The following is a 21,062-nucleotide window of genomic DNA, read 5'->3' as shown; positions in this document are numbered from 1 at the left end:
CATTAACATGTGAAAACATGGCTTGAAGTGTCAGAGATTAGGTTGCTAACTGCGATAGCTTGAGTGCGGTTTCCAACAGCAAATTTTAGCAGTGCAAGGGTGCCTCTAACTGGCAGATCTGCTGAGGACCTGGGGCCAATCGTGTGTAATATCTCCATCAATGGCCTGGAAGATGGCACAGAGAGCACCCTCAGCAAGTTTGCAGATGACGCCAAGTTGGTGGGAGTAGTAGACACACTGGAGGGTAGGGTTAGGATTCGGAGAGACCTAGACGAGTTGGGGGATCGGACCAAAAGACATCTCATGAGGTTCAATAAGGAGAAGTACAAAGTCCTGCACTTAGGACGGAACAATCCCATGCACCAGTACAGGCTGGGGTCCGACTGGCTGGGCAGCAGCTCTGCAGAAAGGACCTGGGGGTTACCCTGCACAATAAGCTGAAGAAGAGCCACCAGTGTGCCCCTGTGGCCAAGAAGGCTGCATTGGTAGGTGTCAGGGTGACATGTAGGGGGTGCACGTGCACCCCCTGCAAAAAGGCGCTGCTGACAGTGTCCATGGCGCCTGGGGGTGGCTGCCACTCACCGCCCCACCACCAACACAGCCAGCGGCATCTGTAGGCGGTCAGCAATTCCCGCTGGCCGCCGCTGATGCTGCCGGCAGCGCCTGCGAGCGGTCGCCGCCCCCTGGTCAGCGCTTGCCACCCCTCCTCCGCGGCCGCGCTCCCGCCTGCCACCGCTGCGCTCCCCCAGCCGCCAGGGGCGCGTGCTGGTCACGGTAGGTGTGTTGCCAGTAAATCGAGGGCAGTGATTCTTCCCCTCTACTCAGCACTGGTGAGGTCGCATCTGGAGTCCTGTGTCCAGTTTTAGGCCTCCCACTACAGAAAGGGTGTGGACAAATTGGAGAGAGCCCAGTGGAGGGCAACAAGAATGGTTTGGGGGGCTGGGGCACATGATTTGTAAGAAGAGACCGAGGGAACTGGGTTTACTTAGTCTGGAGAAAAGGAGGCTGAGCGGGAATTTAACAGCAGCCCTCAACTTACCTGAAGCGGGTTTCAAAGAGGATGGAGCTGGACTCTTCTCAGAGATGGCAGATGACGGGACAAGAAGCGGTGCGTTCAAGTTGCAGCAAGGGAAGCTTAAGTTGGGTATTGGGTGAAACTTTCTCACTAGGAGGGTACAAAACACTGGAACAAGTTATGCAGAGAGGTCGTGAAATCTCCATCCCTGGAGGTTTTTAAGACCTGGCTAGACAAAGTCTGTACTGGGATGATGTAGTTGGGGCTGGTCCTGCTTTGAGCAGGGGGTTGGACTAGATGACCTAAGGTCACTTCCAACCCTAATTTTCTATGAAATGCCTAGAAAGAGGCCAAGGCAACAGAGTTCAGAGCAAACTGGACCTTCCCCATGCCTGGGTAACATTAGATGGAAAGTTTTGGCTCAAACCGTTGGTGTTCAGATCCATATCGACACTGTTTAGAATCTGAATGCCCGGTTCCAGGGTCTTGGGTTGGGGCAGTTTCTGAACACGCCCTTGGGGGCTCTCACCGTCATCTCCGACCCCCTTTTGCAAGAGCGTGAGCATCTCTAAAGAGGTGCGTAGCACCCCTCGCCCCCACTGAAGGAATGGAGCTGATGGTGCTTGCTAACTTGCCATATTGGGTCCTTATACCTTATGCATTAAGAAGGACTCTGATCCAAGTTGGTGCTCCAAAGAGAGATGACCTTGTGAATCGCAGACTCGAAACTGCTTAGGAATTGAAATATTATGAGGAGGAAGGGCCTGAAAGTCAAAAAACCAGCTATGGGTCAATTCTCTTATTGGGAAAGACTGTTTGAGAAACAGGCCGTTAGTCTGCTAAGAGAAAGACACAGATGCAAGGTACCAGCTGGGTTGCGGGAGGGAGAGAGATTTCCAAAAGGTGGATAAAAATGGCAGGGGGGAAAGGCTTACTAAACTATAAAAGCTAGCTGGTACTAGGGTCTGCTTCAATGGAAATCTTGTCTTTGACTTTAATGTGGCCAGAATGTAGCCTATAATGAATGTGGTTAGGAGGTGGGGTTTTTTGGGTATGTTTTCCCTGGCAGACGCAACCATTTTTTCAGCCTTATAGCACAAAATATATATTTTTGTACGTGAAATTACTTCATTAATCATTAAGCTGTCGAATAGTTAAAATAAACCAGACATCTGTTGTAGAATGGTGAAAGCTACACAGAAATAAAAATGCAGCCTTTGGTGGATCTCTTTGCCAGGGAAAAGAGAGAGAAATGAAAAACACTAGCAGCCCTGTTGGGGGGTTGGGGGGCAGGGGGGAACAATCTCATAAAATAAAATAAAATAAAATGCATTCGGAGCCAAGCTGTGAAAATGAAAGTGGAGGAGGGGGCTGTACGGTAGTGATGTGTTATCCAAGTATGTTACTTATGGCCCTGATCCTACAGTCTGATCTGGTTCACCCTTACGCAGGCACATGGACTCCTTCAAAATTTCTACCTTTTAATCTCAATTTCTGTACTGGTGCAGCTGGGAAAGGGCACGGAAGTGCTGTCCTCCTCCCAAGAACAGTCCTGGCCTAGGTGTCCTTGGCTTGAATTCACATAGCTCTTTGCACCCCAGGAGGCTGCCTTCCTCGCCCCTGGACACTAACCCAGCCCAACTGCACTTGAGACACCTTGTGACGCACTTGAGAGCGCCTTAGGCTTCCAGCGGGACTTTGAGTTTCAGCTTAAAGATTAGCTGCTTAGTTTCCAAAGTCGTCCTTTTGCCTAGGACAGCAACCGGGTGCTTAAGTTGGGATCAAATTTCCTTCAGCTCCTGCAAGATGCTGCAAAAGCCACCACGTCGACAATATTCACTTGCACCTGATTCCTCTGGTCCCAGCTAATGGCACAAGCTGCAGCGATGACAAAAGCCACCTTCGAACCCCCGAGCGCCCTCCCGCCACCGCCTCTCTCTCCCCATCTAAGTGACCTGTCTGTCACGGGAAAGACTGACCTCCCAACAGCCGCGGGAGACGTGTAGATCGCTAACCTCGGCGCTGCCAACCCCCTGTTCTGACCCAACCTGCGGAGCGGAGGCTCGGTCCCGGCTCCGTGCTCCGCGGAGCAGATGGTCAGGGGCGCTAATGAATCGGCCTGCGTATAAGAGTGTCTGCCCCTGCTGTGGGAAGGCTTTCACAAACAACAGGCACCACATCTCCCTCTTTCTGCCTCTCATGCAGATACGCTCGCAAGCAGAGAGAGGAAAGAGGTCTTGGATTGTGTTTTTACTACATCAGTGCTGCTTTCTTTCCCCGCTCCCCGCTTCAAGCACCGAGTTAGATTTGTTTGTTCAGGAGGCTGCAAGGACAAAGCAGAAATGATCATTCCAGTGCATTTGATTTTTCTTTCCATTTCTCTCCTTTACACTTAGCTGAATTCCCCAAATTAATCCAAGGATTAGAGGCCCTATTGCCACTAATATTGTGCCAGTCTCAAGTGTTCTTGGCAGCTGCTGATACAGAGCACAGGGCCGAGTGGGGCGGGATGCTGATATGAGGTGTGGGCACCTAGCATTCATTTCCCGGCCCCTTTCAGAAGCGCAGGGGTTACTTGGCTTTGGGGTCTAACACAGGCCTTGTTTTCTTTGCTTTGATTTGGAGGCGGAGGCATACATCTATGGGCAAAGCTGACGTAATAACATTGAGGCCCGTGGAAGTACACCAGAGTAAATGTGGCTGCTGGTGTCTAGGTATGATGATATCCATTATTCATTATGACGGTGGTCCTTTTGGCATCTTCCATCTCTGGACTTTGGGCATATTATGAAAGCTCAGGGAGCAGAGATCTGGGTGACAGTATATTGGGGGATGACTAGGTTAGAGACTTCTGTCTTCAGAACTGGCCCAGGGAAATCCCCCATTGTACTGCATGTGGTAACACCATTAGCAATGCCAGCCACCCCCTCCCCAAGGCACTGGGTACACCATGGTGCCCGAGCCCTCATTCCTGCAGGTGTTCCTGCTAGATCAGGTACGAGAGAGGGACTTGCACTGCCCACTGTGGGAGAAAATAGAGAAATGTAGCTCAGGGTCCATCAGACCAACATCTTTCACAAGCACCACACTGAGTTTGGGCTTGATGCACCTTTAGTGCAGCTCCTCATCACAACCTCGACTGGGAAATTCTCCCTGAATGCGGAAAACTAGAGGCTTTGGGATTTCATTTCGGGCCTAAGGGGGGAGACATTGCTACAGTGAAGGGTGAAGATTAGCGTAGGTCCAGTTTCGGAGATCCTCAAAACCAGAAACAGTCTGTCCGACTGCAGCTGGCCTATAGTCAAGAATGCAAAATTTGGTTCCAAAAGAGAAATTTACCCTTAATGCGTGTTCTCAAACGAAGAAATAATCCTGGCTCGTCCTAAAAAGCAAGATCCTCTTCAGTATTTTTATTCTTGATGCTTTGGCTCAAAAGTTCTACCTGGATTTATGAAAGGGCAAGGTGATTCTTCTGATCAAAAATAACAGTTGTAAGTAATTAAATCTCATGCTTCAGGGCATAAACTGATAACCTGCCAGCGGTCAGGATGGAATTCCCATAGAACTGGAAATATTCCCTGACAATTAATTTTCACTCTCTTCACAGATTGAGAGGGATAGGATGGTTGAAATGGCCATAATTAATTTACAGTGATTATTTCCAACAGCTGGCAAGCAGCGTAACTCGCCGGCAAGGTGTCTGGGAGCATGAAAATAATCTCTCTCAAATACATGGCTAGCTTCTCTCCTCCTAAAACAGCTTTTGAGTATTTCCACCCACTTCATGTAGAAAGTTGCCCAACTCATCCAGCGCGCTTTGGGGATATTTGAACCTTTCTCGGACTCCTCACGTAGTGGCGATTGCAAACAGTGAGGTCCCTGAAGTCTTAATCTCTTCTTTAGTATTTTTAAAGGTGCATAAAACTACCTCAAACGGCATGGTATGAGTTGGGATCTCCCATACTTTGGCACCGTGCTGAATTTGGTTTCATAGACTTCATAGACACTGGGGCTGGAAGGGACCTAACGGGATCATCGGGGCTAGCCCCCTGCCCCAGGGGCTGGGGTCAGATTCCCCCCAGCAAGATGGGCATCCAAACACAACTCGGATGTGTCCAGAGTAGGCGCTTGCACCACTTCTGGGGGGAGCCTGTTCTAGACTCTGGAGACTCAGACTAAGGAAGTTTTTCCTTCTGTCCAGTTTAAGACAGTCTTCCAGCAGTTTGTGACCGCTGGACCTGGTCACCCCTAGGGGAGCCCTGGTGAACAGGGAAATGCGAACGGTCAATCATTCTAGCGCTGTCGTGCAAGCACGTGCTATCCTGAGCTATCCACTGTGCCTTGCTACAAGATGGCTGTAAGGTCCTGGATTGATTGGCTGTACGCTTCCTCGGGCGTCCGCACTTCTGCTGGGGTACACCTTGACATAGGCTGCTCGTGCTGGTATGCAGCTTGTTTCCACACGTTTCGAGCCTTTAGTTGCAAGGGTCTGAATTTCCGCTCCCATGCAGCACCACAGCGCTCTGCAGTTCCCCGATTCTCGTCAGCCCAGCCAGAGGCTGAGATGATTGTACTTTTAAAAGGTTGGGGGTTTTTCCCCTCCCCTCACATTGCCTAAATGCAATCTTACTACCCTCCTCGTGCTCTAGGTCTTAAAGGGACAACATGCAAAAAGCTAGTCGAAGAAAGGAAGAATTGGCAAGAGATTGGGCTAGGGTGCTTCCTTGCAAAGGCTGCTTTCCTTGCAAAGTTTCAGCCGGGGCCGATTTCAAGTTGCTCAAGTTAAAAGCCCCTGCACGTTGTGTAACAGGGACAGACGGTACTCGGGAGCGAGTACGCAGCAGCACGCTGCAGAAGGCAGACCACGGTATGGATATACGTGTATGTTCTTCCTGCCCTTTCTGTGCGGTTATACAAATCTTGGCCTTGGCCTTGTTCCTTTCTTCCGATGAGATGCACACAAAGCAGGAACGCAAGTCATCTGTTTACCCAGCCTCCACGCTGCACCACTGCGCACTTCAAACCACTTCACAGCCACTCTTCGCCTTCAGGGAACCGGCGCCCACACGTCCGCGCGGCGGGCGGATTCTGATTTCAGTTGCGCCTGGGTAAACCGGCACGAACGCTGCTCACGACAGAAGAGTTGCTTTGGATTCCCCTTGGTATAGCGGACTGCAAAATCGGTATCTACATGTTTTAATAATACTTTTTTCTGTATCCTGTTGGTTGACACCTTTCCTTGGGTCGGGGAATCGTCTTTGCGGTGGCTGCAAGCTGAAGGCACGCTGCTGAGCCCTGGATCTTCATCTTGGACTGAAATAAGCTTCCTGAGTTGGCTCCAGGTTTTGAGTCAGCATTGGTATTTAGGGGGACGAGGTGAAGGGCCATGAGGATACGAGTCGATATGGTTTCTGAGAGTGTCGGATTAGTTTCTTACTATAGCCACTACAACAGAGGCGTTCAGGCTCCTTTCCAGCGGGCCACATCTTCACGGATTAATCTCATGGATGACTTGCTTCCCCAATAGCATCTTGAGATCTAGTCCCTTGTCTTCACGATCACATGACCTTCCTGTGGCATCTAATATTCCATATAAGCAATTGTAGCTAAGTGATGTATTTTGGGGCAAGCAAAGTGAGGTACAGCACAAGGAGATGGGGATCTTAGCATGGAAGAAGGACGGGGAGGGGAGGAGATTGAGAGCACAGAGGGGAAAAATCAAGAAGCCTTGCATTTCTTTTAAAACCTTCCTTGGGAGGAAGCTGCTTATTGACCTCCTTTACTTCACTTCACTTCACTTCATGGCTAGAGGGCAAAAACCAACCGAACAAGGACCCCCATCCCCCTACATGTCACTGTAAGGACCCTTGCTCACACACGATCGAGGGGAGCAAAACCCTGAGCTGCCCGGATGGAAACATGTTTTCATGCAAAATCCTCCAAGGGTGACTCTTTACGTGGCCCGTGCCCACGGGCTTATAGGATTTGGCAGAGATGTCAGCGATAAGGTGACCAGTATTTTAGTAGCTTCAGCCCCGGAGCCCATTCTTTTGGGAAAGCATCCAGATCGGGACAGCAGCATCGTTTGCTTGCTGCTGCCTCCCTGCTGCCTTTCCCCTTCCCTCCCACCAAGGCCATCCGCCAGGGGCTCATCTTAGGGCAGAGCAAGCAAAGGGAAAGCGTCCCTACTAACAAGCCGTTTCCTGTTTGTCGGTAACAAAAGTCAGAGCCGGTATGAATTATTAATCCAGCGGAAATGGGGTCCCTGTACAGAGGAGCTTCTAATCCTGGCTTGCCCTTATGTCACTCCCTTCCCCCTTGCATCTCTGCGGTTTGGGGCATTGATTGCTTGCTCGCTCCCTTTCTTTTTCTGTTTCTTCCTAATCAAAGGTTGTTTGAGTGCAAGGTCAGTCCTCGGCAAGGGGCATCAGGAAACATTTCTGTCTGCGTGCTTGCTTCAGGATGCCATGAGTCAGCAGGAGCAGACACCACTGTCTGAACGGAGCAGCCCTTAGTAATCATAACCGGGGAGGCGTTCAGTAAGACATCTTGCTTTCCTCCCTTGCTTCTTCTCCCTCTGGCCTGGAGCAGATACTTACTCAGTGAGCTGCTTGCAGTTCATCCAAGACTCGCGTGCTCCCCTGGGCTTGCCTTTATTGTGGCAGGAAAGATTCAACCCCTGCTTCCAGGCTTGCTTGCTCCCTTTCCTCCCCTCCCTTCCCCAGCCTGTGTTTTGAAATTTCAGAAGCATCTTGCCAGTGCTTGATTACAGCCCCGGCGTGTTAGAAGGTTACTGCTAATAACATCATCATGCGCTGCCTCCAGCCAGCATAGCTGGCCACTTCGTGCTAATTAAGCTTTGTGGTTATGCCTATGTGATGAACACATCTTACGGTGGGGAAACTGAGGCACAGAAGCGAGAAGGCCCCAGCTGAGGACTGGTCCCTGATCTTGGGCTCTTGACCTTCACGACTGCCTGACCTTCCCAGCTCCCATAAAACTTAGCTGGACTTTTGCATGCTCACGCTGTCCGGATAACAGACCTTGCTGTTGGGCACCCAAAAAATACAGGCTCGCTTGGAGAAATGACGGGTTAGTGAGTGGGAGCTGGGGACAGTGGGTCGGGAACAGAGCTGGGAGCTTGAAATCCCAGTTCCCAACTTGGATGTGGCGAACAGACGGCAGGTTTTCGAACTCGGTGCCGAGAGAGAGAGGACTGAGCTGAGTCCGCAAAGACCACATAAGCCTTGCTGCCGAGGGGTTTAATACTTATGTGTATGTATTAACCATCTCCTCTGGAAAGCACGCTGGCCGAGTGTGAGAATACAGCTGCCACCACTGTGGCTCACCTGAAACACGCTTGCCCCCTCGGCAGCTGAGGAGTGATCGAGAGGTTTCATGCTCCAAGCTGGATCGTCCCAGTCGCCTTTTTGCTGTGACAAGCCCCTTCCGTACAGCATCCAACTTCCGCCTTACAACCGGGCATGCACCAGTGGCTGCACAATGCCCAGTGACCTGCGCCTGAAGCACCCACGGTGACGGGTCTGTCTGTCTAGTAGTGGGTGAATGCCTCCCTCCCGGCCCGCGTGCACTGGAGAGAATAAATCCCAGCCGACACCTCCCAGCCTGCTGTGCAAAATCCTTAATCTCCTCAGGTAGCCGGCTGCTTCGCCTTATGCCGTCCACACGCGAGCGTCTCTCCTCAGCTGGGGTCACTCGGCCCCTCTCCCGCTGAGCCGCGTCTCCTCTTAGCTGCGGCTCGACAGCACTGTGCTTTGGCCCCCTGATGGGAGCCTTCTGCTGGGGCTGGAGTCTGACTGCCTCGAGCAGTGAGCAGAAAGCAGCGTCTTCTTCAGGGAGAGATCCTTGTACCCCTGCAGCAGGCTCCTGAAGCTGCCACGGTGCATTTGGAGACCCTGGGTGGGGGGGGCACGCATCAAAGTAGTCCCCACCTCCGAAACGGGGGTAGCGCGAGCTCCCATCGCCTGGGTGAGCGTCGCAAGGACCGCGGCCTCCTACTCCGAAGTCTAGGACCCAAAATAACCTGCGCGGTGGGGGAGGCGAGGAATTCGTGCTGACACACTTCCAGCCCCGAGGAACAATTTACGTCTCAAAATACTATCTTTGCCGCAGAAAGCTCTGGAAACTTTACTTTTCAAATGATCGGCGCTGACATTTCTAGGGCCCTCGGTGGATGGGCTGCAGGCTTTGTGGGTCACCAAATCGGCCCTGCGGTGGCTGGCAGTGGAAGGGGAGGCTGTTAATAGTCCCCTATCCGAAGGCTGGAGAGAGGCGTGTTATGCTCTGGAGAGACCGGGGTTAACAATTCTCTGTGCTGCTAATGCCATTCTTAAGAAGATAATCTCCTCTGCCCGGGGCACAGAGGCGCATCGCGCACAGCCCTGGGTTCCATGTAATAATTTTTGAACAGCTCCTTCTTTCTGCATTGATAATCCCATCACCAGCTGACAACCTCGGTCCTTTCTCTTCCACGACCTTGTTTCACCTCTGCACCCACCATGCCGCCGGGGCTGGCAGGGAAGGGGAACAATGTCAAATGCAAGGTTTTGTGCGTGCGACTGGATTAATGGGGTGAGCGGGGATCCGAGATTGTCTGAACAAACAAGGACGATGATGAATTCCAGGGGGATCAGACGTGCAGCAAAGGAAGAGACGTGTTCGCTCCATGACGCGGGGAGATGTTGAACCCGCCGTGTCCAGCTGCTGCCGTTCCTTGGTTTCCTGATACTCTTATTATTTGTATTTATTAACCCATGAAGAACAGAAGCAACTTTTTCCTCCCTTTGCCAAAGTTTGCATAGCTATGACTTGAGCTTCTTGTCATCGTCCCCTGATGCCTCCCGGCCAGAGTTGAGGCCTAGCCCTCACTGTAAGTGTGTGCGCGTGCGCACGCGCACTCAAGGAGCATACAAGAACGAACCAGATAAAAACTACCCATATGCTATACAGTAAGTGCATTATTGATTCAGGCCTAAGAAAATGCTTAGGAAGTAGGAAAAGTGTCCTACTCTCTAAAAGCTTGTGCGCCTCGTAAGCTCAATACATGCAGCCTTTGCAGAGAGACTCGCTATGCTCTCATTAATATTTTATTATGTAAAAAAGGCCTAGATAATTTGAATGGGGGAGGGCAGGACACGGGGGCAGGGGTGGGAGGGGCAGGGGAGGTGAGGAGAGAAACGGTTGAGTTCCTGAAAAGGCTGGCATGGATGCACGCTGGGAAACCTTGTGCAGAACTGGACTCTGATCAAGGTAATGGATACCTGAGTGACCACCACCACCTTCCCTGGCCTGGTAGCCCAGATCCTGTATCTGGCACCTGAGCACATAATCCACTCCTCTGTCTTGCATAAGACATGTGCTGGCAGAACTATACAGGGAGGGAAATGCATTGATACAAATCTGCAGGACTGCACTGGCCTTTGGCATTATGCTACACTGCAGAGAAGGGTCACTGTGAACTTCACAGCAGGAGCTGGAATAGAGATCTACCTTCCCCGAAACGACCTCCTTTAGCTACTAGCCGTACAGGGCTAGTGACACATGGCAGATTGGGTCTGGGCATTAAGAGGCTGGAGGGGACACAAGCAAGTTAACACAGCCGTCTTCCTTTAACTTGTTAACATGCTTTGTCTATCCTGCAGAGAACAGAAACCTAAAGAACTTGCTTAAGCATCACCTGTTCCTCTAAAAGGGGTGGGTGGGCATGGCAGCATGGAAAGGGTTGCTGCTTCACCTACTGTCCCTAGTACCTCGCACACTGTGTTGGAAGTTGAAGGAGGAGCTGAGTAGTAAGCTGTGTATCCAGAGCCACACTTCTGCAAATGAGGAGGGACAAGCAGTTGTGAAATGCCCAGACTGAGCTGTGGGTGTAAGCACTCCAGCTTGATACTCGTTTACCCAGCATCAAGCACTAGCGTAAACCTGTGCCTTGTACAATAATTTGCACCTCCTTGTATGATGAGAGCGCAAAGGGCCTGCAAAATGAGCAGAATGGCTGGGTGGTTTGGGACCTATGTTGAATGGTATCGGATGCAGGGCAGGGAGGAATGTGACCCAGGGGTGGTCTGCACAACTGCCTCTCCCCGAACAGTTTGGCAGCCAGAGGGACTGAGTCTGGAATTGGCTCGGGGAAAGCTTCACAACAAAACAGACTGCCCACAGAATTAGGGGAATCCCATGAAAAGCAGATTTGCTTCAGCCAAAATCTGTGTATTTGCAGGCATTGAAATAACTTGACAGATGCACAGGTGGAGAACACCGTGGAGAAAATACAGGTTATTTTCTGTATGGGGAGGATCATTATCAATAGGCAATGCCAGAAATTGCCTATGAGTGTAAAACCAACGTTGTGTATTGCTGCTTTCCTGTGGTTCGGTCCAGCCAGTCTTGCAAAGACTCTGAATGAAGTCAAGTTTTAAATAGCCCTGTCTCTACCCTGCACCCAGACCTTGCCCCTACAGCTGGGAGCTGAAAAAACTTCCAGATCCTTTTGCCTTTCTCCCATTTAAAGTCCTGATGCATACTTTCTGGCAGAGACATTTCAATGCAAGGAGTAGGAAAAACCCTGAATGCTAATATTCATCTGTGTGCAAGACAATGTTAGACTGCTTCTCAAGGAACAGGAGGATAGACTTGCAGTAAATGGGGTAGTAAGTTCACAGTAATCATTAATGGTTTCGTGTACAAGATTTCCACATGCTTTCTAAACATTTGTTGGGCATTGCAACAATACTGTGAGAGGGCAATTCCAGTGCCTAGACTTTAGATGGGGAAATCTTGAACTCAGTGGGTGGCCAAGACCACAGCCTGAGATTTGGACTGCTAGCTTCTCTTGTTCTTTCCTGTGTACCCTTCAGCAGACCTTGCTGCCTTTCAAAGTACCTTGAAGCCAAAGCTTACTGCTATGTCATCATGACGGCGCTACTCTCCTCTCCTTGAGCAGGTCACGAAGGGTATCTCTCCACTGCAGTCGAGGAGGGTGATGGCAGCCTGTTCAGAGAGACCCATGCTAGCCTGGCATTAGCTAGCCCAGCTATGCAGCTGCAGCAGCATGGAGTTTGGGACAGACTAGCTACCAAAGTCCTTGTCCCTAATCTTGGACAGTTATTTGCAGAACAAAGGCTCTGAACCCTTGGCTGCTCTGGCAGCACTGTTGGTGGTCACATCTTGGAAATGCGAGGGAGACGGACCCTTGATCAATTCCCCTCTGTAAAATGGGCATAATACTGACTCTTGTCTGCTCTGAGCTCCATGGACAAAAGTGATACTGCTCACAAAGTTTTGACTACCACTTGCCACCTCGGTTCTACCACCCTTTCAACTGGCTTGCCTTGACTCCAGGAAGACGCACCGATACCGATACCAATGATCTGTTGAGGTCCCTTCTGCCCCTAGCATCTATGAATACCTATTTCACTCTCCCAGTTGACACTGGATTGTCTGCATGAGTGATGGCAGGCATGAGAAACAGACTACTTGACAGTTCCCAGCAGAGGAAAATGTGCACTGTAGTGACCTGCTTAAATATAAACGGGGAACACAGCCCCTGATGAATCCAAACCACAGAGGGGCTGCGGGAAGCGGTGTGTTCAGGAAGAGACACTAATTTGAAAGGAGCCCGTATGATGGTGCTCGCATCACCGGGCTAAAGACTGCCGGCTAAGGAGGTCACTGAAAACCCCACTTGCATAATAAGTCTGACAAGTCCGTGATGCAGGCCCTGTTACTTGAACACTGCTGAGTTGCTCTCGGGCATGCATGAATGGGCCCACAAACTAGGTCAGAAATGAATTAATGAACTTGAGGGACCCTCTGGCCTTAAGTTTCTTGCTTCAGCTCTGTGCCCTTCTTGTGGTGGTTGGACACCCCTGGGGTGGGAGCTGGAGACATCAGGTGTGCAGAAGCCTACAGAAAGTCACAGCCAAAATCCTCCCCACGTCCCCCGCTCGACAGTGCCCCAAGCTGACGTGGGCTGGAACAGGACATCTATTGGTGCCTCCAGTGAAAATGGCCATAGGCATCCACTAATAAATTGGGCCTTGGCAACAGGCAGAAAGCAGTGCAACAAACTGACCGTGTCATTGTGCAGGCCAGAATGAGAGGTGCTTGGCTGGGCTGTCACGGGGCCTATGCACCTCGACCCGCAGGTCCGGCTGGAGCCCCTGTGCTTCTAAAACCAACAGACCAGCGTACTGCCCAGGCTGCTGTTGTGAAACTCTGGGTGGCCGCACGGCCAGTGGAACGAGGGAGTTGTAGATGCTGTCTAGCACTTATTTCTGTTGGGAGAAACTGAGGCAGAAGTTGTCCAGTGCTAGAAAGTGAATCTTTTTGCAGAGTGAGGAACAAAAGAGCTGCTAGTCTAGGGCAATCTAACTTAGGCTCTACCAGTTCCCCAGAGCAACAACTTCCCGCCTGTTCCCTGTAAATAAAGCAAGCAGTGCAGTACAATTACAAATAAGGTATCCAGTGCCAAACACTGTCCCGTGCCCAGGTCTGTGCGTATTCCTCCATGTACCACTAACCTAAAGTGAGAAAGCAATAAACTTTTGCTTGTAGCTTTCCCCAGTCTATTAACCTAAATTTCTGACCCCAATATTTCAACCTTAACAAGAGTTCTGCAAGTTTGATTTGAAGTGCCTTAACCCCAAGGCAACCCCTCTAAACCTTGAGGGAAGTTAGGATCAGGATCTGGATAAGATGAGGGACCCACCTCTCTGGTTTCAGATTAAGGTACAGTTGGGAGACCTGCTTGCTGCCTCCCCCGTGTGACTGCAGACAAGCCCCTTAATTCCTCTACACATCAGTTTATCCAGCTCTTAAATGGGGGAGATCCACTCTCCCTCCAACCCCTGCCAGGGGACTATAGTGGGGCAGTGGGTATAAGGTGCTTTGAGACGCACCTGGATAAAAGGTGGTAGAGAAATGAGAAGGGTCACTGTCATTAAAATTGATCAGATTAATAAAACCCCAACTCTGAGAACCTGGAGCCTAAGGCCCATTTGATTTGGGATCTGCAATCCTGCTCCAAGCTCATTTCAGATGGATGCAGCATTTTTTAATGGTGGATCACAGGCAAGTTTGATATGCAAAGCACTACAGACACCCCCAGAAATACGCTGGCATATTATTTACAGTCATATTTTGAACACATATCTTTATAGAAAATGCCTACCGAATACAGGAAGGACTGCATTCTGTATTGTATCCTTGGGGCTTTAGAAGCAAACATGATGAAAAATAATGTTCTGCACTTAGCATTTCTCATCCACAGATATCGCACATTGTGAAATGACATTATTTCCATTTCACAGACTGGGAAACTGAGGCAGAGGAAAAGAAGGGATTTGCCCGCAACTACCCAGCTCTCCTGACACTGGTCCCCCGTAGCTCCCAGAGAAATTTTGGCAGTACTGTTTGTTTATAGGGCTTTCCATTAGAAGTGCAGCCCCGCTTGAAAAATAAGCCTTTTCTTTAAAATAATTCACTCTCTTCCCCATCTCCTTCCAAGACGGGGGGGCAGGAAAGGGGAGATCCAGTGATCCTGCAGTTGTCGGATCCCCCTGACAACGTGCTTTTTGTACCAGACAATGTGAGGAGATGTTTGATAGAGGGCAATTAACTTCTTAAGCAGACCCTGCATTGGGCCTTTAAAGAGACTGTTGAACTGTTTTAATTAACACGTGCAAGGGTGGACTCGGTCTTCACAGCAGCTTCTAATTTCAGGCTAATGCTGCATGTCTCTTGTACCATCTTGGATCCTTACAGTGTTCGGTCTCTATAGGACCCGGCTACAACCCCTTGGGTTCAAAAAGCACCAAGTTGCCTTTGCAGCCGGTGATGGAAAACTTTCATAAATAAAAGTTCAGTGACTTTTTGCCTGTACCAGACCCCTAATTTCAAATGTGGCAGCGAATGCCACGCTCACTGGTGGTAGTGCTGGAAGTAGGCAGGAGCAGGAATCTAATTTGGTGACCCCACGCCAGCCACTTCTTCCCATGTTTGAAGCAAAGCCATCAATGGATGGAATCGGTGCATTAGAAAACTCCTTTGCCCTTGATTTAAAGGAATAATAAGCATTGCTGTTTGCCCTTCTCCAGCTGCTTTCCTCCAAGGAATCTGAACATTTTATAAACATTAATTTAGCCATACAGCACCCCAGGGATGTAGGTAAATCGGGTTAGTTCCAGTCTACAACAGCATTGGGGGTGGGATCACCTTCACAAAATATTACTTGTCTGTGTGTTTTCATCCTGGTGGCAGGGGAAGACAGTAGACTGGGGCCTGGCTGGTAAACTTGGGCCCCAAGAGGTTAAATGATGTTCCCAAGGTCATATGGCAAATAAGAGAAAGCAGTCTAAAAAAATGAGGATCTCCACCTCTCGGGCCTCTGCTCAAACCAGGGATGAAGTCATCAGTGGGTAGCAATAAACTCTGTAAGACAGAAAACTTATCTACAGGCTTCCCCTGAAGGTGTTTCTCACTTGTACCTGACTTGCAATTAGCCTTCACCAGTTTGTGGATGGGAGCTGAGGCTGGCAAAGTGATTGTAAAACAGGTAGTGAGTGGGGTCAGCCTGTTGAGCTCTAGCCAGCAAGCCGTGCGTCCTTACTTAGCCCATGCCTGAGTATTGTGGGTTTTTTTTTTTTAAATCAGGATTACCCGAACAGTTAACCCATCACTGGCTTTCTCCCTCGCACCATGAGGCATCTCCACGCATCCGAAGTGTGTTGCTAAAAAGCTATTTCTGAACAGCCCCCCTTTCCCCTGACTTTCAAACAAACAGGGAAATTGGAAAACCGATAAACAAACAATTAACAAATGCTGTGAAGACAGAACAGGAGTCATTCAGAGAAGCTAACGAGGCATTCAAATGGGAGTTAAATTTAGCTGAAAGTGTAAGCAATCAAGAATGCTAGTCTTCCCCCCCCAACACACCTTTTACGTACCCATGCCAAAATCAACAAGCTGTGCTTTACTGTTGAAACAATGCTGACGCTGTAAAAATAAACCACCTCCGACCCATCCTTGCGAGCTAAGAGCATCAAACAGCACCACCTGAACGGGGACCAGAACCCGAGCCCCTGCAAACGCATGCTGGGAGAGGGGGCTAAACGTACCGCAGGGCTTTTATGGCACAGAGAGGGTTCTCCGTAGCACTAAGCAGCAGCAAAATAATTATGCAGATTAGTTTTGGACACGGGGTTGCTGTGGCCTCTTTCTTGCCAGCGGGCCTCTGGTCGAACACGGTCACATTGCATTTGTTATAATCAGTTGGGAGCTCTTTATGATGTGACCCCATCTGGGGTGGACACGCATCTTGGCATAAGCTGCACTGGGAACTTATGCACTGTGTTAATAATAATCAGAAATGTAGTCATTTCCAGGCCTGGCAAAATAAAGCCCAGATTCACCTGGTCAACCTCAAGGTGCAGGGAGTGTCCCTGGGCATGACAGATTCTGGTGCAAAATATTTTCATGCCCATGAAGAACTGTGCCAGAATGGATGAGGAAGAGCTCAATGCTCAAGCGGGACAGAAACACTCGAGGCTGACACGGGAGCAGCAGGAATTGCCCTCAAAAGCCCTCTGTGCAGCAGCCTGCATCCAGTTTTTGAAACGTCACCGTTCCCTGAGCTCCTTGGTTACACATCTGTTCCCTTTTAACTTTCAATCCCAAATTTTCAAGCTGTTCTGATGAGTCTGATCCTGTGAGATGCTGAGCGTCTCCTTGACACCAACAGGGCGTTCAGCGCCTGATGGAGAGCATTCGTCATTTGACAGGATTAGGACCTTCGCATGAGTTCTTGTAGCGCTCCCCTCCCACACCCCCTGGAAACGATGCCAGGTGCTGAGCTCATCATTCTGTTTTTATCCTTCTTCCCCCCTTTCTTTTTCCAATTGTGTGTTGATGGTGTTTGTGTGTCATTCGATTTTTTTAATTTCTCCGGTCTGAGTAGCACCCTGCGCATCTGAACAGGGAGGACTTGATATGGAGAACGCTTTTTGCCGTGTGCATGGTAGTCTGCCATCTCAGAAGCCCCCTGCAAGAGTAGTGTCAGCCACCACCAAATTTAACTGCATTTAGAAAGCCATGGTCTTAGGGGAGTCCACCTGTTGCTCACCCATAATTGAAAACGGAGGAGAGCAAAATGGGAAACTACTGCAGCAGCCACCAATGCGGAAAGCAAAAGCGCAGAGAACGCAACCGTGGCTCCAGACAAGTTAGCTTGGCTGTGCAGTAGCGGTTGTGCCATATGTGGGAGCAGCTGAGCCTTCACCTCCAGGCTGCAGGGGCTTAGGCCTGGAGGTCGTCGTGGCTTGGGGCAGCGATATGGATTTTGCTGATCATCGCCTTTATATAGGGCTGGCAATCCCTTGCTGACACCGCCACTTCAGATTCTCCTCCTGTCCCTGTGTATTAATAGGTACCCAGCCGTCAGACCTAAATGGTGATCGAACTGACTCACGTTGGCTCCTCTCAGTGCTGACCGCAAGGGGATGCTCTGTGGTTAAGAGAGCATCCGCTATTCTCCATGATGGAGGCTAGGAAAAGTCACCTTGGTGGCCTTGTAGCCCGGAGTACAGATCCTCAAGCTAAATTCTGTCCTAGGCTTCTCTTGTGGCACGTCCCCACCGAGCACTGAGCTGGCCCTCTCTTCCTCTGAATTTTTATATTTGCTTATCGGTTGTAAGCGGGGTATGTGTGTTCTTCTCCTATATGCCTTATTTTTAGACTATGCTCATGTTTAGGAGAATGAGGAACGAGTGGGCAGACAAGGGGGAATGGCACTTGGGCTGTGGTTTAATAAATGTGATCCATGATCTAGAAAATGACTTGCAATTAAATACTTCTGTTCCAAATTGGCCTCTTCATCAGGGAATATCTGAGTGGGTTTTGTTTTTTGCAATACAAGTTCAGAGATAAAAAAAAAAAAAAAAAATGACAAAGCACCCCCCCGTGTTCAGGGTGGCTCATATTTACATCTATTGCTATGGCTATTCTGCAGTGGGATGTAGTATTTTGAATTTTATATCATGCTTCCATTCTTGGCTTTCATATTCATATCCAAGCAACTAGGGTATAGCACTTAAGCCACACAACGACCGTGCGCAACAGGAAGAACGACTGGTGCACACAATAGAAAGAATCTGGCTCCTTATGGTCCAAAATGAGGGATGTAGCAAGTCTTTACATTTCGGTAACTCATTTCCTCCAACCCTGACCATGCTAAACTCTGGCATGACGTTAACCTCAGCACATTTGCAGCCAACTGTTTGCTGATGAAATGGGTGGAATCTGTTCAGTTTTTAATTCTCCTGCAGCCAATCAGATGAATGGAAATCTATGTGATTAGATTGACTTATCAACAGAAACTATTTTCTCCTGGACCTGCAGGTTAATCCAGCCTTAAGCATGTTAATTTAAAAAGGAATAATTACCAACTCTTTGGCCATTATGTCTAATGTATCAAATGAAAGCATACAGCGAACACTATGGGGACTGGCATCTTATTTTGGGGAAGCCAAGAGTGGTCTCTAAGAGAAAAAAAAAGTCACCTCCCTAAGGCCATCTGACACCCAAATCAACAGAAACTGTTACCTGCTTATGCCTATTTTCCAGATGGGGAAGTTGAGGCACAGTTGAGATGACTTGCCTAAGTTCACAAAGCATGAGTTCCCAGTCCAGGCCCCTTGCCCCAGGCTCTAGGCAATACTTCCCTCCCAATGTAATCAACTGGCAACACAATCTGTTTAAGAAACAAACCTGCCTTTTCAGTGCCGCTAGAATGGGAGCCTCTTCAGACCTCAGTTTGTCGCTCAACTTGAAAACCAGGAACTGCCTTTTTGACCAACACTTCGGTTCTAATGCTGCGTATTTAGAACAGGATTGTTTATGGCATATTGTTTTGCTGTAGATTTTGACCTCTGAACTTTTTAAACAAAGTAAGCTTCATGAATAATATATCAAATGCTCCTGCTGAGCTTTGTGGCACAGTGAATGAAAGGACATGATTAATATTTAAGAGAAAATATGTTAAAGATTTTTAAATACAAGAGAGTGAGTGCCTGTCCATGCTGAGGATAGGGGAAAGAGCTACGTTCTTGGGGATGGCTCACTATCCAACTGAGATGCAAGACACTGGTATCTCGGCCACCGTGGTAGTCGGACCGCACTTATTCCTCCTCCAGCTCCATCACCTTTGCCCATACTTGCACATCATCCACCCACCGCTCATGAAGCTTGGCTTCTGAGAGTAGGTTTGCACCTGTGCCACTGCAGTCAGCTGGACCACACAGGCACTGGGGCTGGTGTTTCAAAAGAACTCCTCCGAGTAAGCAGCACATTTGAGAAGAGCTTAGTTTCAGGGTGCGCGTAGGCTGCTGAAGTTTTTTAGAAAACTGGTCCCAGCAGTGGATATCCACAACTCTGGCCCTGAGCTCTTCTGAGAATTTGAGTGTGTAGAGTCAAAATACGTAACCCATTTCAAATTATCACAACACCCTAAACTGACCCTGAGTTAGCCTCTTATCAAGGGAGCATCATTACCCTTACTGTCACATAGGAGAGCGCTCCATCTCTGGTTCCAGTGGTGTTCCATTAGTGCTTACAATACACGTTGTAACAAAGGATACGACAGCATGGGGATTATTAGACACCTTGCACTTCTATAGCACTTTTCGTGCAAAGGTCTCGAAAGCATTTTGCAAACAATGGCCAAACGCCTGCAGGGGAGAAGCAGAATTCTCCCTCTCTTGCTGACCAGACAACTGAGATCATGGAGATGTTAAAAGACCTCATTAAAGCTACATAGGTTAGCATCAGAGATGGCCCCAACATGAAGGCTTTCAGGAATGACAAGGAAGCATAGAGGAGAAGACTTGATTGAAGCAGCAATTTCCAGTTCAAACTATTAGCTAACAGTGCCACCCTAACCTTGGGTATTCTAGCAGATGTGCCAGCACTTGGAGACATGGGGGCTGAGGACAGAAGGCAGAGGTCATTACAGTATGCCACGTAAGATAGGTAAGGCAGGCTACTTACGTGAGTGCAGAATCTTTCAGGAGGGTCACCACAAGTGATTCCTGCTGGATCCACTCTCACTATTGCATAGTCCTTCATTCGCATGGCCCTGGGCTGGCAAGCATAAAACTCCCATGAGGGTCCGTTGTCTGTGGTCACCCAGGATTTGCAAATGTCATAGTGTCCCATGGCCAGTGGGAGACAGTGCAGCAGAATAGCGACCAGGTGCAACATGGCAGCTGAGACCAAGGACAGGGTCCCTGGGCAAGGGAAATACCTACAGTCCCAAGAGAGGCAGCTACCGGATTAGGGGGTGCTGTCAGGATCAGCATGGAAACTCCTCATCTAAAAATCCTGTAGCTTAAGGAGGTCCTGGAGACGAGAACAAGCGGCCCAGTTCTGTATGCTGCGTTCAAGTCCACAGGGGTGGAAGCCAAGTTTGCAAGTCAGTTGCTTTGGAGACTTGCAGTTTCCAAAATAGCTGATCAGCTGGCAAAAGTCTTCCTTAACTTCATTTTTTTTCTTGGCATAAAAGATCTTCCAAATCAGCGTGAAAACATCTAGAGGTGACTCCACTCAATCAATAAACCTATCAAGTTCTGATTCTGTGATGAAATTTGATAGGAGGGGAGGGGAAGAAGGGAGGAAAAAAAAAAAAAAAAAAAAAAAAAAAAATCAGAAAGGCTAATGTGATAGGTCAGGATCAAGTTTTCCCTAACCTCAATCCTCTGCTACAAATGGGTAGCTTTTTCAAGTGTCCTCCGTGGTGGTGTGCTTTAAATAATGTAGGGCATTTAAGGAAAAAAAAAAAAAACCAACCACCTTTATTTAGAAAATATTATAACATTACTGTCTAGGTAACTTGGAAATGTGAGCCTCTTTGGAGCTGAACTTTCCTTCTGTTGAAGGAAAACCTCTCTGACCACACAGACTAGGAGTAAATCGAGCAAGTCGTCTGAAAAGCCTGTTCTGTGGTTGCTTTATTGACAATAGAAGCACTGACTTG

The 21,062-nt window shown here is 49.1% G+C and overlaps 1 protein-coding gene across 1 annotated transcript in view; it reads right to left on the bottom strand.

The window, feature by feature from the left end:
• Positions 1–20,678, bottom strand: part of NTNG2 (netrin G2) — a 76,182-nt gene extending 55,504 nt beyond the window's left edge. Inside the window, exon 1 of the mRNA XM_019540834.1 lies at positions 20,078–20,678. Within this exon, the coding sequence (XP_019396379.1) occupies positions 20,078–20,290 (213 nt within the window). The 5' untranslated portion in view covers positions 20,291–20,678. The remainder of the gene's footprint in view (positions 1–20,077) is intronic.
• Positions 20,679–21,062: the final 384 nt, after the last annotated feature.

Source organism: Crocodylus porosus, unplaced genomic scaffold (assembly GCF_001723895.1).
Source record: "Crocodylus porosus isolate Cpor-Errol unplaced genomic scaffold, CroPor_comp1, whole genome shotgun sequence".
Taxonomy (NCBI): domain Eukaryota; kingdom Metazoa; phylum Chordata; order Crocodylia; family Crocodylidae; genus Crocodylus; species Crocodylus porosus.
Note: the sequence above shows the minus strand (reverse complement) of the source record. Positions and strands in the feature narration are given on the sequence as shown.